Genomic DNA, 14,662 nt, shown 5'->3' on the forward strand with positions numbered 1-14,662 from the left:
CTACAAATTTTATGAAAATATAACATTTTTTGAGAAAATCGTAATTTTCGGAAACATTTGGGATAAATTAAATCCATCAAACAAAAATAAAAAGAAACAAGAAAAGTGTGGTCAGTTTGACGATTAATTCACTTCCCTTTGTCCCTCTTTGACATGGGACATTGGATAAGGGTATACTTCATCAACATCCTTATTATGCGAGTTTATCAGCAAAAGGAGCAAGTAGTGATTTATAAACATTAAACTGTCAAGTGCATAACGATCTGGAATATCGTGAAGAAAAACAAAGGCGAAGTGTCAATGCAAAATGCGCACTTATCGCATGAAGTGAAATAAAAATAATGAGAATATCGTACTTAATTGCGTCTTCAAATCAGAGTGTGTGGGCAGTGGTCATAGTGGCCAATGAGATCCGAGTGGTGAAGAAAATTCAAAGATGTTATAGCACAGGAGGAGCTGCGGTAAGAACTTCAACACTAGAACGGAACAGTCAAACGGTGTTATTCCACGCGGTTACTTCTTTCACCGCGATAGAGACACCCACGTGTAGGCCGCCGAAATGGCCCGATTTAAATCCATGCTCTTTTTTCTGACTTTGTCTGCGACTGGGGCCTTTGGAAATTCGCGATTTCTTTCCGAAAACCCGGTTTATTTGCCAAGATGCAAATTCAACGAGCACATTTTGAAAAACGATGATAAGTTCGAAAAGGAAATTTCTAAAGCGGATTTCGTTTTTACCGGGAAGGTGACCAATGGTGAAATTTTCTATAAAGACAATTCGATCATATTTAGTGTGTCAGTGCGGCGATATTTTAAAAATACCTTGAAATATCCGAAGTCCCGGGAAGTGCGGGTTTTGAAAACGTTAAACGAGGGTGAAGGTGTGAAGTGCAGACAGCCCATTAGACCCAAGTTTACAGCTATTTTTATCGGGAGAAAGTTGAAGAATTTCAGGGACACAGACGTTTTTTTGGCAATTGGACCTGTGCCTGTTACCTTGTATAATTTGGATAGAGTCAGTGCTGCCACTAAAGGTAAGTCTGCATGAAATGGTAAGCTTTGTTCCCATATTTTCAAACTATATGGCATGGGCACGAACTTAAATCAATAACTTTGAGAACCTTAAAGTACCTTCATGGGGAGCTATTTGTAAGGAAGTATTTATTATTGCGGCGCATACTGAGATTTTGTGAAATTTGCTATAAACACAGCTTGATTTAATATTTATACGAAGGCATTGTTCGACGCGTCCTATAGGGCTGTATAGCTGCCGTAAAACATATTTTCCTTTATGTATCTACACCTTTTCTTTATGAAACTAGAGCAGTATTGGCGTGATATTATACTTCAACACCTCGGAGGCGAATGGGAAATTGTTTTTTGGCTCCTGAAAATCAAATGACGAAAAATAGATATGAATAACAGCCAAAAACAAAATTTAAAAACCTTAATTAAATTCAAGTACCTCTTGTTTAGTTACGACTCTTTAAACGTATAAATCTATGCTCAGGCGCATGCTTTTTGTTTGTTTGGCGGGGACACATAAGAACCACTTAAATTCATACTAATAATGCATCACTTGTTGAACATTAACACACTTGACCACCCATATGTTGAGGCCATGTATTCAAGGTCCATTTTGCACTCAACTGAAAGAAGATTTGGAATTGGTGCAAATGAAAGTTGATTAAGAAATGCCTAATCGTATGCTGTAGAAAGCCATGAAACGGTTGAGATATCAAGGAAAATGGTTGAATGATGGATGAATGAAGTTAATGGATTTATTGGGTAGTTTAAGTGAGTCAGATTGCATGTAGTAGCTCAATCAGTCTCATGATTGTTGATTTCGATTTCAGCTTCGCTCGGATATTCATGAACAGGCCTCTAATAAAATTAAACTGTACATAGCCGACAGAAAAAGAATGGCAGTTACACATTTCGAAATTTCTTTTTTTCCCATTTTCAGTATTTACGCGATTAACTAAAAAAGAAGTAGTTGAAAGCGCGCTCAAATTTGGCATTTTTAAATGCTTCAGAAGCTAAATTGAGTTATATCCAGGCTAAATCAATATTTGACGAATATTGATGATTTTCCTGAAAATTTTCAATGACAGTTCTAATTATTGCCATCTATCAAACTTTAATCGTTGATATTTCAGGAAGTTGAAAAAGGTTTTAATCAAAAATATATCAAATTATTAATCAATCTTAGAGCCTGCGCAAACGGGGTTAGTTAACGTTAACTAACCCCGTTTGCGCAGGCAACCAGAACTAACCTGAACTAACGTTAGTTCAGGTTAATTCAATATATTATTGCGAAAGGGAGTTGCTCTCATTCCGAGTTTTACGATTTTGGAAGTGCATGAAAATTAAATTGTCTCAAAATTTTGTTTTCACTGTTCCAGAACGTGTTTGGATCCTCCCAATAATTAGATCCAAAATTACCACCTCAAATATTTACAAAGACCACCTACTTATTCCTACTTTGCGCGCCAATATCTCGGGAACTTGTGGATTGCTCTTAACAATAGCTCCAAGTAATGGATGAGGTTTCTGATCCTGGACGAAACATGTTGGTGTATTTCTTTTGGTTTCTGACATATCACTTTCCCTCTCATTCATTTTAGGGTCACTTCGATTCCTATTTTCGCGATTTTCAAAATGTCTCAGAATGAAAGTTTGTCAAACTGCTTTTGCAAGGCTTTTGTTAGGTAGGAGTTTACTTAAAGTATTTAGGTTCAATATAGGTCATGGCAATCGATTAGATCGAATGAGTGTACTTCAAAAATTTAAAAGTTTGTGAAAATTTACAAATTAGAGAAGTATTTCATATTTCAAGGGTCGATATAATGGGAACCCCCGTAACAGCTTTAGATAACAACTAAAATTAATCGAGCTTTATAAGTCAACGCAAACCGGGTTGGAGTATCTCTTTTGCTTTCTGAAACACGTAGGTACTATTTTATTATCGCTATTTTAGAAGTGCATCAAAATAAAAGCTCTTTAGACTGCATTTTTAACACTCTGGACAGAATTAAATTGTTCAGGTTCCCTTGAGGATCTATATCAAGGGATTATTCCGAAGATCTAGAATATTTTTTGAAGGGGGAGAGGTACATACGTTTTGCTAAAAATCGGAGAAATACCTCGGACCCGGATGATCGTAGTAAGAGATTGCACTCCTATATTGAGACATGCTGCGTATTGCATCAGTGGACGCAGAATCCCACGTCGGGCCTATTAGTTTTTTGCTTGTTAGCACTCAGTACGACGACAATCGTCTGATGAGTGCCAACAAGCTCAACACCGGTAATGATCTGTCTTGGGAATCTGCGTCCACTGCTGGAATGTGGAACATTTCTCCACATGGGAAATTTTTTGATGTCAAGTATTTCCCCCAAGAAATCAGCGGAAAAGAGTGAAGTTCAACGGTGGTAGGGGTATTAGCCCCCGGAGTAGTTGTTTCTGTTTTCTCTTTCTTTATTTTTTGCAACTTCTCCGAGATTAAGGCGAATTAAGCTAAAAACAGCTCTTAAATAATTTCGAACTTTCCCCGAAAATTCCCTTAAGGCACTATTCACTTAAGAAGAGTTTATTTCTAGTTTTTCACTCAAGCCTCTGTGCTTTATTCCTTGCTGATTTCTGTTTTTCCCGTCCATACTCGCCAAATTTGGTCTTAAACTGGTCATTAAAACCGGTAATTTGAAGAAAAACAAGTAAAGCGGTTGATAATAATAAAGCAAGAAGAAACAAGATGTCGAGCTGACATGCCAGGAAAAATGATGACATGTAATACTTTGGGACATATTTTAAAGGGAAATTAAGCTCAAATAATTTTCGGTTTACGAGATACCGGCTATAGGCTGTTCAATATATAACAAGATCACGGTTGGCGTGTAAGTTGTAAAATTTGCATTTTTACTTCCTTAGGGTAAACTTTGGCAGCAATATCTCGACGTTTATTAAGCCCATGACCTTTTCCATTCCAAGGAACGTAGCCAGAAGACAAAAACGTCCTTATTTTACACACAGTTTGTGACACTTCAATTTTCTTTAATGTAGAATTAATACGCCGACATGCACAAAACCTTTGCATGGTTAATAAATTGTATTAGTTTATACTCTGCCTTCTTTTCGATCACGATGTTTGCAACTTACAAGGTCAAGTAATTTTACATGAAGTGTACGCACTTCATGGAGACCCCACTTAATATTGAAACGTGTTGTAACCCGCGATGCCCAAGATTTACTAAAGGTAATTAAGTATCACATGTCACGTGGTTTGACATCACGCATTTGTGATGTATTTGAAAATTTTTGAGGATTTAATTAAGCTATAAGAAAACGAAATTTGCTTCCAAAAGCTGCGGTACATATTTTTATCAAATACATTTTATGAGGTCTATAAACTGTCTAACCAAAGGCCACCGAACAATTTTATTAACGTTAAAGCTACAAACAATTGTATAACCCGACAGAGTCTGAATATATTTGATGTTATAAACATTTATCGTGGCGGTGCATTTTAGGTTTTGTTGATTATTAGTTTATTAAAACAATATTAACAAAACTTTTTTTTGCATTGTGGCGGATTGCACGGAAAAGCTTCAAAACAGTTTCATCACTTGCGTAAATTTGCTTTTCATATACTTTAAGCTCTAACAATTTCAGTTTAACAATATGCTTAAACTTTATTCATAATATTGTGTACATAAATAATGTATCAGTTTTCCTATGGGGATTGTGTGTTTTGGAGAGGTTTCTCAATGTTAGCTTAGCTCTCTTGCCGCACAGGAATATCGAGAAAGTTGCAGTATAAGCTGAAATTTAAATACTGTTGTTGCCCGAATGCGATATTTCAATTTCACACAAAAGAATTTAATTAACTCATTTTTTAAATATGTCGGTGAGATAAAGTTTCCTTCTTATCCTTCTATTGATTTTCACCCCAACTTAGGTACAGAGCCACTTTACTTGTCATTTTATAAGTTGTTTGGTCTGAACCTTAGAGGAAGACGTCCGATTTTCCTTTGAAAAGTCACCCCTTAAGCTGTGACCTTTTTGACCTTTCAGTAACTTCAATAACTTAAATTTAGTTGTAAATATATCCAGGAAGTTTTAACTATCATCGACAAGGAAAGAAGAAAGGATATTTTATAGTATTTTATAAGGCCAATAAATGAAAATATACGGTAACTTCGCATTCAATGTTTTATCCATATGTATAGACAAATGGTCATCACATACAGAATGTTTCTTGTGCATTCCGACAGACGTTGAGAGAATGTACAGCTTATTGAAACAAATATTTAGATTGAGTAAAGTTAGGTCCGAAAATAATTCTTTTCTAACATATAGAATCTTTAATTTCTTTTTTTTTATATTTTTTAAAATTTTTCAAAAACGGTTTGAGATAATGATATTCAATTAGGGATACGCTATGGCGGGGTAAATATGAATGTTCTGGAGTGGTCAGAATACTTCCACCTTCACCAGTAGCGTCCGTGCGGCGATTCGATGGGATTTTTTTAATGAAAAAAATGGTAGGCTACTGATTTTTTTTTAAATGCGATTATATTTTTTTTTAGTTTTATCAATTCTTAATAAAACAGGTCTCTTAATGTTTTGTTGCTCAAGTAGTTGTTTTCAAGACAAAAAATAATTTCTCATTCCTGTATCTATCAAAAAACCGATATAGGTTTCTAAGTGTAATTTTTTTATGCTTTAGGAGAAATTACTTTGATTTTTTTTAGAAGAGGTAGAAAATATGAAAGTAAACATAGATGAAACATGCCTCATGGCAAAATAATGGTTTTCTTCCAAAATATGGTTCCGTTAAATTCTGATCCCTTTACCCATGTAGAAACGCTTCTATGCGTCATAAAGCTGCACCACAGTCCATTTATATTTATATTTAAAATAAAATTGCAATAGATTTCCATAACAATGACAAAACAAGTGACTTGACTATAGTGCAGCATCATAATGGATTAAAACGTTTCTAAATGTGTAAATTTGTAATTCACAATTTAACGGAACCATACTGGAAAATATTAGTTCATAAGTAGAATATTTAATCGTAATAAATTTTACATTGTAAAAGCGAGTGGTTTGTCAAAGAAATTTAAAATTACGGGTCTTATTCTCCACCGGGGATAACAGCCTATATTATATGCTGGTTGAATAATATGTTATATACATTTTCCATTTGAAAGCTTCTAATTATGCCAGTTTAATGATATAGTCTATAGTAATAGTTGAGAATAAGTAGCTCGACCATGTCCAATGGTCTTACTCAACTAAATAACTTTCTATAGGAAGCACTTTATTTAAAGCAGTAAATGCATTAGACATCTGTAAATATTGTCATATACACCTACTACAGCACCAAATATGGACCTGTCGTTTGCAATATCAATTGGCAAGTAAGTAATATTTCTATGACTTCCATGAATCTGTATTTATTTTGGAATGAACATAGAGCAAGAAAACACAATAACTTCGTATTATATTTGTATTATTAATTGCATAATGTTTGAGTTGAAAGCGAGTTTAAAAGATACGCTCTGTCATGGAGTGGCTGTACTAATTGAGTCAGAGACATTAGGTCTGTTCTTTGCTGCAAGGCCTTGTTGAAACTAAATTATTTGAGAGGCAAACTGGTGATTATTTCGAGTAAGCAAAAAGCAAATAAACATAAATCATAAATTAACAATAATCACTTTAGCTTTAGCAGTAACGGACGGACTGGCTTGGGCAAAATGAAAAACTTGTCTTTGAGTTATAATTATTTTCGCCGTGGTACGCCCGAAGGAAAAGCAAATAAAGCTTGTAATTTACTTGAAAAAACAATTAATTATTTTATTTATTAATGCCGTTTAGGTATTGGCGCCACAACAGTCAGAAATGTAATGGCCGAGATAGAGACATCGTTACCGTTAATATTAGGTGGATCAATCAATGGTACTTAAACATTAACACTATATTTCAATCGTAAACAAATAGACAAACTTTCTTCGTAATAACTTATTTATCAAAATTTATATAATGTATATCTCGAGAATTTGCAGAGCCATTTTTTCAAATAAAATACATATACATATCACGTTATTCTTCTGGATGAGTGTCTAGGAAATCGTTTAGCACAGCATCATTTGAAAATAACCAACAGAAAAATTTGGCTTAAGATTCAAGTTACATACGATTCTCAATTTCCGAATAGAGTAAATTCCGCATTATATTCGACTTAGCCGGAGGTTATCCCAACTTTCTTATTTTGAATGTGTATATTTTTCCAGATTCGCGAGAAAAAAATGATTTATTTTAATTTAATGCAAAGCTAACTACAAAATATTGTATTATAAGCACCATTTACATTAGTATATTGTACAGTCAGCACGAAATGCTGCTCACACAGGGCGCAGGCGAGTTCAGTAAGGTCTGTCTGTGTAGAAAATGGTCATTTTGTGCAAGTTGCAAATGATATTTTTCCTGCGGCTACAAGTATTTGTGAAAAATGAAAGGGAATTACTGTTTAAAACTTGTAAATTCGATTGAACTGCCCTCGAAATTGCCGCCGTGCTATTGATATTTGTTTGCCGTGGGAAATAAGCTTATTTCTTTATTGTAGCGCGCTCAACGCGTAGGAAATGAAATTATACGGAAATCGAGGGTCTTTCGATATTATTTTTGAGTCGGTAACAATGCTATATCCTGGCAGTCGCAGGAAAATTTATTTTCTTAAAAGAACAATTTGTCTTATTTTTTATTTGGAAACTTTAACAATGGTTATTTGTTAGATATTTCAAAAATTAATAGCTTAAAGTTTACCTACAACTTCAAGTTGCGGTTTTTCAATTTAAAATTTAAAAAATATAGGGCATTGAAAAATGAAAAAAAAAAATTTAATCAATTTTAAATTTAAACAATCACCGTATTGTGTCTCTAAAGCGTGAAGATTTAAGGACGATTCGTATTAACGGTCAAGTCACGGCCTAATGCTAGAAAGTTGCACAAGGAAGTACCTATTTTTTACCGTTTTTGAAGCTTGGATTGTCAAGGTTATGGGAATTGATGGGCCAAACCGGGTCAAAAAGTATATCAAATTAATCTTCTCGATGATTTCTCCATGTTACGACAGCGCCGCAAAAATTTAAATATTGACTTGAAACTTCCATAGGAGCAGGTAAAATATTTCCTAATTTTTTATTTAAACTTTTCTCCATTTTTAAGCTTTTGTCGTCGACATCATAGGAATTTATAGAGCAATTAACTCCACAAAATATGTCGAACTAATTTTGTCTTCACTTCCTCTATGAACTTATTTCAATTTAGTTGCGATATCTCTTATAGTTTGCAAGATATTACACACATATTTACATATCAGATCTATGTCCTCGATATTGATAAGACAGTTTAGAAGAGGATCTCGCAAGAATTTATCTTTAACTTTGTGCTGACAACTGAGGTATCCAGATCCAAGTCAGCTGAATATAGACCGATCATTTTTCATTTCATAAATCGTGATGCAAACTAGATGCGACTTAAATATTAAAACAATGATTCGATGATAAAGAAACAAGAAAACATAACTTGTCGGTAATAATAATTGCTGGTACTGCCTATGTTTGGCTGCAACAATGTAATTATGCTACCGGCGAGCCTTAAACAATACTAATACAGTTGTTATCTAGCTGGTAAGATAAATCATGGTGATTAAGTGCCATGCACTGGTACACTATTAAGCGCATATTGCTGGGGCTAAACTCAAAAAGGGAATTTTTTATTGCACACCGATGCTTAACAACACACACGTGGCTTTTAAATGTATTGAAAACGGGTTAGGGCGTAGTAAAACATACAAAGTTGTGGGCTTATTGGGCAAATTCCTTATTCTCATTTGGGTTTAAACACTTGATCGTTTGCTTCATCTGACATTGCAGTACCCAGAAGTTCTAAACTCATAAATTGGCCGTTACACCTATATGATGTCATATTATTCAAATGCTATAGGCTCTCTTAACCTGTCTTCGAACTTACCGACTTCTTCGAAGCGTTATTTACCCAGAGGGGTACACGGGGTATTATGATAATTAACAGTATGTGGTATTTTCATAAAATCGAGGCCTTCGTGTGTCTGCATTAAATTAAACACACTGGACGAGTCTAGGAAAAGTGATTACGAACATCGGGATGTTTGGACAACTGTTAGAGACTTGTGAATAGAGAACTATTTGGCTGATAAAGTGATAGTGCAAACTAACGCTGCTTTCGTGCATATACATACGTGTTCAAATCAGGGTGTGTGCCTTGGAGCTGTCGGGAGAGTGGGTTAAATAATATATTATCGTCTTGCTCTAATAGGAGCAATAACTTTTGTGCCCTGCATAGTTTTCTTCCTATCTTGCATCTTATTTTATAAATTATTTTTGCTAAGCGTTCAGAGCAAAATCGTTTTGTTCCATTTGACAGTGACAAATTTACTCCCCGTTGTATTGGGAGAGGTAACACATAACCGTTTATTTGAAATCAAGTGTTGGCGAGGAAAAAATAAATGACACTTGTCAGCGACGCGATTGGTGGCGCAATCGAGATTTATTTCACGACGAATTTTCTCCTGAGTTTATCTCCTGCGTCGTTATTCGCTCCAATTCATTTTTCCTCGATTTAAGACTTTATTGAAATAAATTAATGTCACACGCATTTACGTCCAGTCCAATAGAATCGACGGCTCTAGATGGTAACTCCTTCCATCACGAACGTGTGATAGTCGTAGGTCCTTACTGCGCAACACATACGGGGTGTCCCAGAAGCAATGGTGGAAATAAGTATCTGTTGGTAGAGGGTAAAAAAACAGAGCGATTCAGCCGAACGTGTGGTGTATAAAAGTTGCAGATACGAAAAATCGACTACTCTCAAACGACTTGGATTTGAAGAATAAAAATTTTCACTGTGCATCTAGAAGAGCAAATCTTCGTCTTAGGATTAGACGCATCTATGAAGCTGTTTCGATATCATTTTAGAGCTTTTTAAAACTTGTTCTTTAACACTTTTGATTTAAGAAGGGAACATTTGTGGTCTCCACGAAGTCCCGATTTAAACCTATAGGATTTAGTTTACTTTATTTTTTCATCATTGGTATACAAATGCCTATCTGACACCGAAGAGAAGGTATGGGATAATATTTCGAAAGGTGTAAGCAGCAGTAATAACCAAATCGTGTTCGTGGTGCGACAAAATTTTTGAAAAATGTATTGTTGTAGATGGTCGACATGTCGAAAATTTACTTTAATTTTTTTTTTGTATTTTTTTTTGAAATAAAGATAAGGATCTTACTTTAACCAAAGATAGTAGGCTATAATTTTTTATTCTGCTTAACCTAATTTTAACATTTTCATGTGATGAGCGAAACCCATGAAGAAAGAAAGATATTACTTATATGAAAATATTTCGAAAACCGTTAGAGATACAAGTTTTTTTAAAATACCCTTTGGGTGTAGCAAAGTTCAGGATATCAGAGTTCGTAAAAATATTGACGTTATCGGCACTGACAAAAAGATAAGTTGATTTTTTGTACCTTGGCAAGGAAGTGTGGATGACGCCACTTGTCACCCAGCTTGAAATAGATACTCAATTTATGGAACCGCAAAACCACCCGCGTAGCGATTTCAAATTTGTAAATCAAAAACTATAAGACCAGTTCCCAATTTACAGAATTACAAAAATACTTTGACACCCTCTCAAGTATTTTCCTAATTCCAAAACAAGTAACTCCTGTATAAGACGAGCTTAGTTAAATCGCTCTGTATTTTTTCTATCTGGCAAGCAATGCTCATTTGTACTAATGTTTCTGGGACACCCTATAGAAGCACGCTTGTAACACAAATGCAAATTCTTCGCGTAAGACTGGTCACTGGTCGATTTGTTTGAAAAAACGAAGCTCTTTATCTAAACTAGTTCTGTAATGACAAAATGGAATTTTAAGTAAGCTTGCAACGTATACATATGCACATTATTGCTCTTTTACTAACTGACTATTCGTTTTTAATATATAGTTTTAATTGCGGTTTCCTATTTATGGTCTAGTTAAGATAAGGAGGTGTCAGGCTAGGTGAGATTTTCAAAGTGTTCTCATAAAAATTACATAAAGAAATAATATATGGATTTCAGCGACGAAATTTGGGGTCCTATATGTATAAAACATACAAAGGGGACTTCTCACAGTGTTAACATTAATTTTATGCAACCACCCAGGTAGAATTCTTTTAATTGTATATTATATGTATTCAGCAAATTCGCAGTATAATCAATCGTTCGCCAATATCATTTTTTACGTTTAATAACGTACGATTAAAACGCGACGAAGAGAAAGCTGTTGTGTCAATCAAAACCTCAGGCTACGTTAATGTTTCATTCTGTATATGATGTGCATGTGCAGAACCTTCGAGGGATGAAAGTGCATATGTGTTTATATGGTATGAGAACACCCTTGAGGTGCATGGTAGTTATCACTTAAATAAAACCAGTGATACCTTTTAGTTTTTTGTATCCTTCTAATCATTAAAATTCTAAAAATTCTTCTCTAAAAAAGTTTTAAAAATTTAGTGGATGTTTTTGTTCTTTTCGGAGATACGAAGGTATTTTAATCTGAAATTCATACAAATAGCCTGAATTAATTGTCTCGATTAGTATTCTAAACCTGCGTAAACCGGGTTGTAAACTCAAAATCAAAGATCCTTAAACTGTATTTTCAACGCTGGAGAACCTTAATTATTGAGGTATCCGGGTTCAATGTTCGAGAAACGACTTAGGTATTTGATCAAACTTCCAATAGGGTAACTTCGCGATATTCTCTTTTTCGCCTGAAGGCCGAAACTGAATATAAGATATTACCATATTTTTTTTATTCCACCGGTCATTCTAAGTATTTCTTATGACGAATGTTCTATTTTTATCTCCAATGGTTTTTGAGATAATGAAACTTAAAAGTTCACACTGTCACAGACAAGAAAAACAAATAGAAACATCCTATCCGAATTTCTAAAAGTCCTTTTCTAAAAATGTCAATAAATGACAAAATTTAGAAAAAAAAAACATCTTGTCATTTAACAAATCTTTAATAACTAGCATGGACAGATACAAATCGTTTTAGTCTGCCTCAAACCGCTGCGGAGCATAAGATCTTTTAAAAGTAACAAATCAAAATTCTATGCACCGTTATCTCAACAACCAGTGGAAATAAGTACAGGACTTGGTTTATAGTGTGACGAGAAGACTTTTGTTTGGTACTAGAAAATAATGGGGGGATCGAAGGATAAGATAACTCCTACTCTCTCTTCGATTGTGCAGGTTCGCTCAGATGGTTCCATGACGTTTTGAAAATAACGGGTTCGGTACCAGTAGCGATTGCATCGCCTCCAGAGAGCCTGTAATTTGATATAAACTAGAGGTACGGTTTAGGGTGTAAAAAAAAATCAAGAACGGTAAGGTCAGACTGATCAATAACCTCTATTGTTCTACTGTCTTAAAACTAAGATTTTCGTACTCTGAACGTTGCCTTAACGCCTTTTACGCTGTTTCTTGGATAGTGAAAGACCTTTCACGACTGGATTCCGGCACCAACAATTTCGCGCCCGATTTACGTCCCCGTCACTCATAGTTGGTCGTGTTTCCACGTTCTCCCAAATATTCAATTTTAGTCCTTGACGACTCGTCTACCGGCCGGTTCAAGATTCCACCTTCGAGAAAGAGTGCTTTGTGAACAGGAAGTTAGGAACACTTAAGTTGGTACGGGAAATGTTTTTTATGACAACAAAAAAGACACAGGAATGACGCACAAAATCAAGGAATGTAATAATGTCTTGGGTATCTTATTTGATATAAGAAAATTTATGCTCTAGAGGAAAAAGCTTAAAATTGCCAACATCGCCGTTGTCGTTATCCGAGCGGCAATACGTTTAACCCCACGGTAAGAAAGTTTGATATTTATACGTAAGCTGTTTTTAGAATATTAGACTATTTCCATTCTTTGAAAATATATTGTAGAATTCATATCAACCGATTATGACTTTTAGACTGAGAAATAGTTTTTCGAAAACTCGAAAATTTACCAAATTTCACCAAATTTTTAGGAAAATATTCAAATAATTTATGCGAGCTAAATTAATATATTGGTTTAGCTACTGCTTGATTACCTTCACAGGTTTGTTAATTTCTAAGGAAGTTCAAAAGTATTTTTAGTCCGAAACGGTAATTTTCTGGGCTATAGGCGGGGATTTTAACGACATTAAGATAGCTCTGTCTTATCAATTCCATTGTTAAATGGACATTTTAAACCCGAATGTTAGCAGACGTGTGGCTTTAGTTCAAAAGACAGACGGTAGTTTTTCGGAACAAAAGAAAGATAATAAACGCCCCTATGGTTGGATAAATATGAAACGTAATTTCCGCAGTGTTGGTGTGCAATTGTGTAGGTTTTCTTTATTTTGCTTTTATGCACGATACATTAATATAAATCTTAAACTTTATACTCGGTCTACCAATCATCGCTGACAAACGAAATGTCGACCGTCTTCAGCAATAATGTTCGCCAGCTCTGTTCCGAATCAATTTATTTATCTTCTGCGAATCCTCTGATGAATCAACTCCGTAAAATATTATCCCTTCATAAATAGAAGATTTTTGTATGAGTTTTGAATTTAAGTTTATGATTTGTACACTTTATTCCAACCCTCTAGTAACCGAAAGTCGCACGGTAGAAGCCGCTACATAGATGAATATCTAAATACACAGCTATTCCAATTGCGTTCTATGGCCATCGATCTTCTCTCGCCAAAAGAAAAAGTAGTAGCTTGACGAATATGCTAATCAAAGATAGGATTCTTCGCGCTTCCAATTATGCGCACAGATACAATTTAAATGATTTAATTGCTTAGTATGATATAAATCGGCCGTATCAATTCTGTTCTGTAAAAGCCGTTGTTGAGGAATTCAACGAATTAACAAACTAGTTATGTGTTAAATTTGTGTAGGCGGCCGGAATAATGTAGCGTCATCGATCTTCCATGCTGATTTTTATGGAACAATCAATTAGGCCGACGTACACAAACGATCGTGTTTTATATAAACACTTATTTCATACCTTAATTCGTTAGCTAGATCATAGCGGTTTTGCCATAAATGCTGCCAGAAGTACTCAAACTGCGACTACCGGCCTTAACAATAGCAACAGAGATTAAAATTTATGTATAAAATTACAGAGGTAGAACACACAATGTAAATAAACAGTCTAATCTGGTGTTATGTATAACAACTGAAAAGAACTAGCTCATGGTAGGTGTATAACTTGTATGTCATGCTCCGAAGTTGGAACTAATCTCCACTTGACGCACCCAGAAATGCACAGCAAAATAAATTATTTAAGGTTTTAAGTGCCTGCTGCCTATGCATCAGGTGTATTAATATTTTAATTAGCCGATTACAATAATCCCTTATTCATTAAACCCGTGGCAAGCATGTGATTTTGCCCAGCTATTTAGTGTCACGATCATTCACAGGTCGGACTTTTTAATGCTTCTAATGCCTACCTGGTTGTTACCTACACCCAAGACGTTCTACTTTAGACAGGTTAATTTAAATTAAGACTATGTGCTGTCAAGGATAT

At 34.9% G+C, this 14,662-nt stretch overlaps 1 protein-coding gene and 1 long non-coding RNA gene across 5 annotated transcripts in view; one reads left to right on the forward strand and one right to left on the reverse strand.

The window, feature by feature from the left end:
* The first annotated feature begins 253 nt into the window (after positions 1-253).
* LOC136348488 (agrin-like) overlaps positions 254-14,662 on the forward strand; it is a 198,601-nt gene continuing 184,192 nt past the window's right edge. For 2 of the 4 annotated variants that reach the window (XM_066299338.1, XM_066299340.1), the window contains exon 1: positions 254-1,034. In XM_066299338.1, coding sequence (XP_066155435.1) covers positions 560-1,034 — 475 coding nt within the window. In that variant the 5' untranslated portion in view covers positions 254-559. The remainder of the gene's footprint in view (positions 1,035-14,662) is intronic. The other 2 variants (XM_066299345.1, XM_066299341.1) reach the window with 1 other exon arrangement.
* LOC136348552 (uncharacterized) lies at positions 8,842-9,458 on the reverse strand. Its single transcript, XR_010733681.1, has 3 exons — positions 9,287-9,458; positions 9,040-9,204; positions 8,842-8,980 (listed from the first exon to the last, which is right to left on the reverse strand). It is a non-coding gene; the product is annotated as an uncharacterized lncRNA (long non-coding RNA).

This window comes from Euwallacea fornicatus, chromosome 33 (genome assembly GCF_040115645.1).
Source record: "Euwallacea fornicatus isolate EFF26 chromosome 33, ASM4011564v1, whole genome shotgun sequence".
Taxonomy (NCBI): domain Eukaryota; kingdom Metazoa; phylum Arthropoda; class Insecta; order Coleoptera; family Curculionidae; genus Euwallacea; species Euwallacea fornicatus.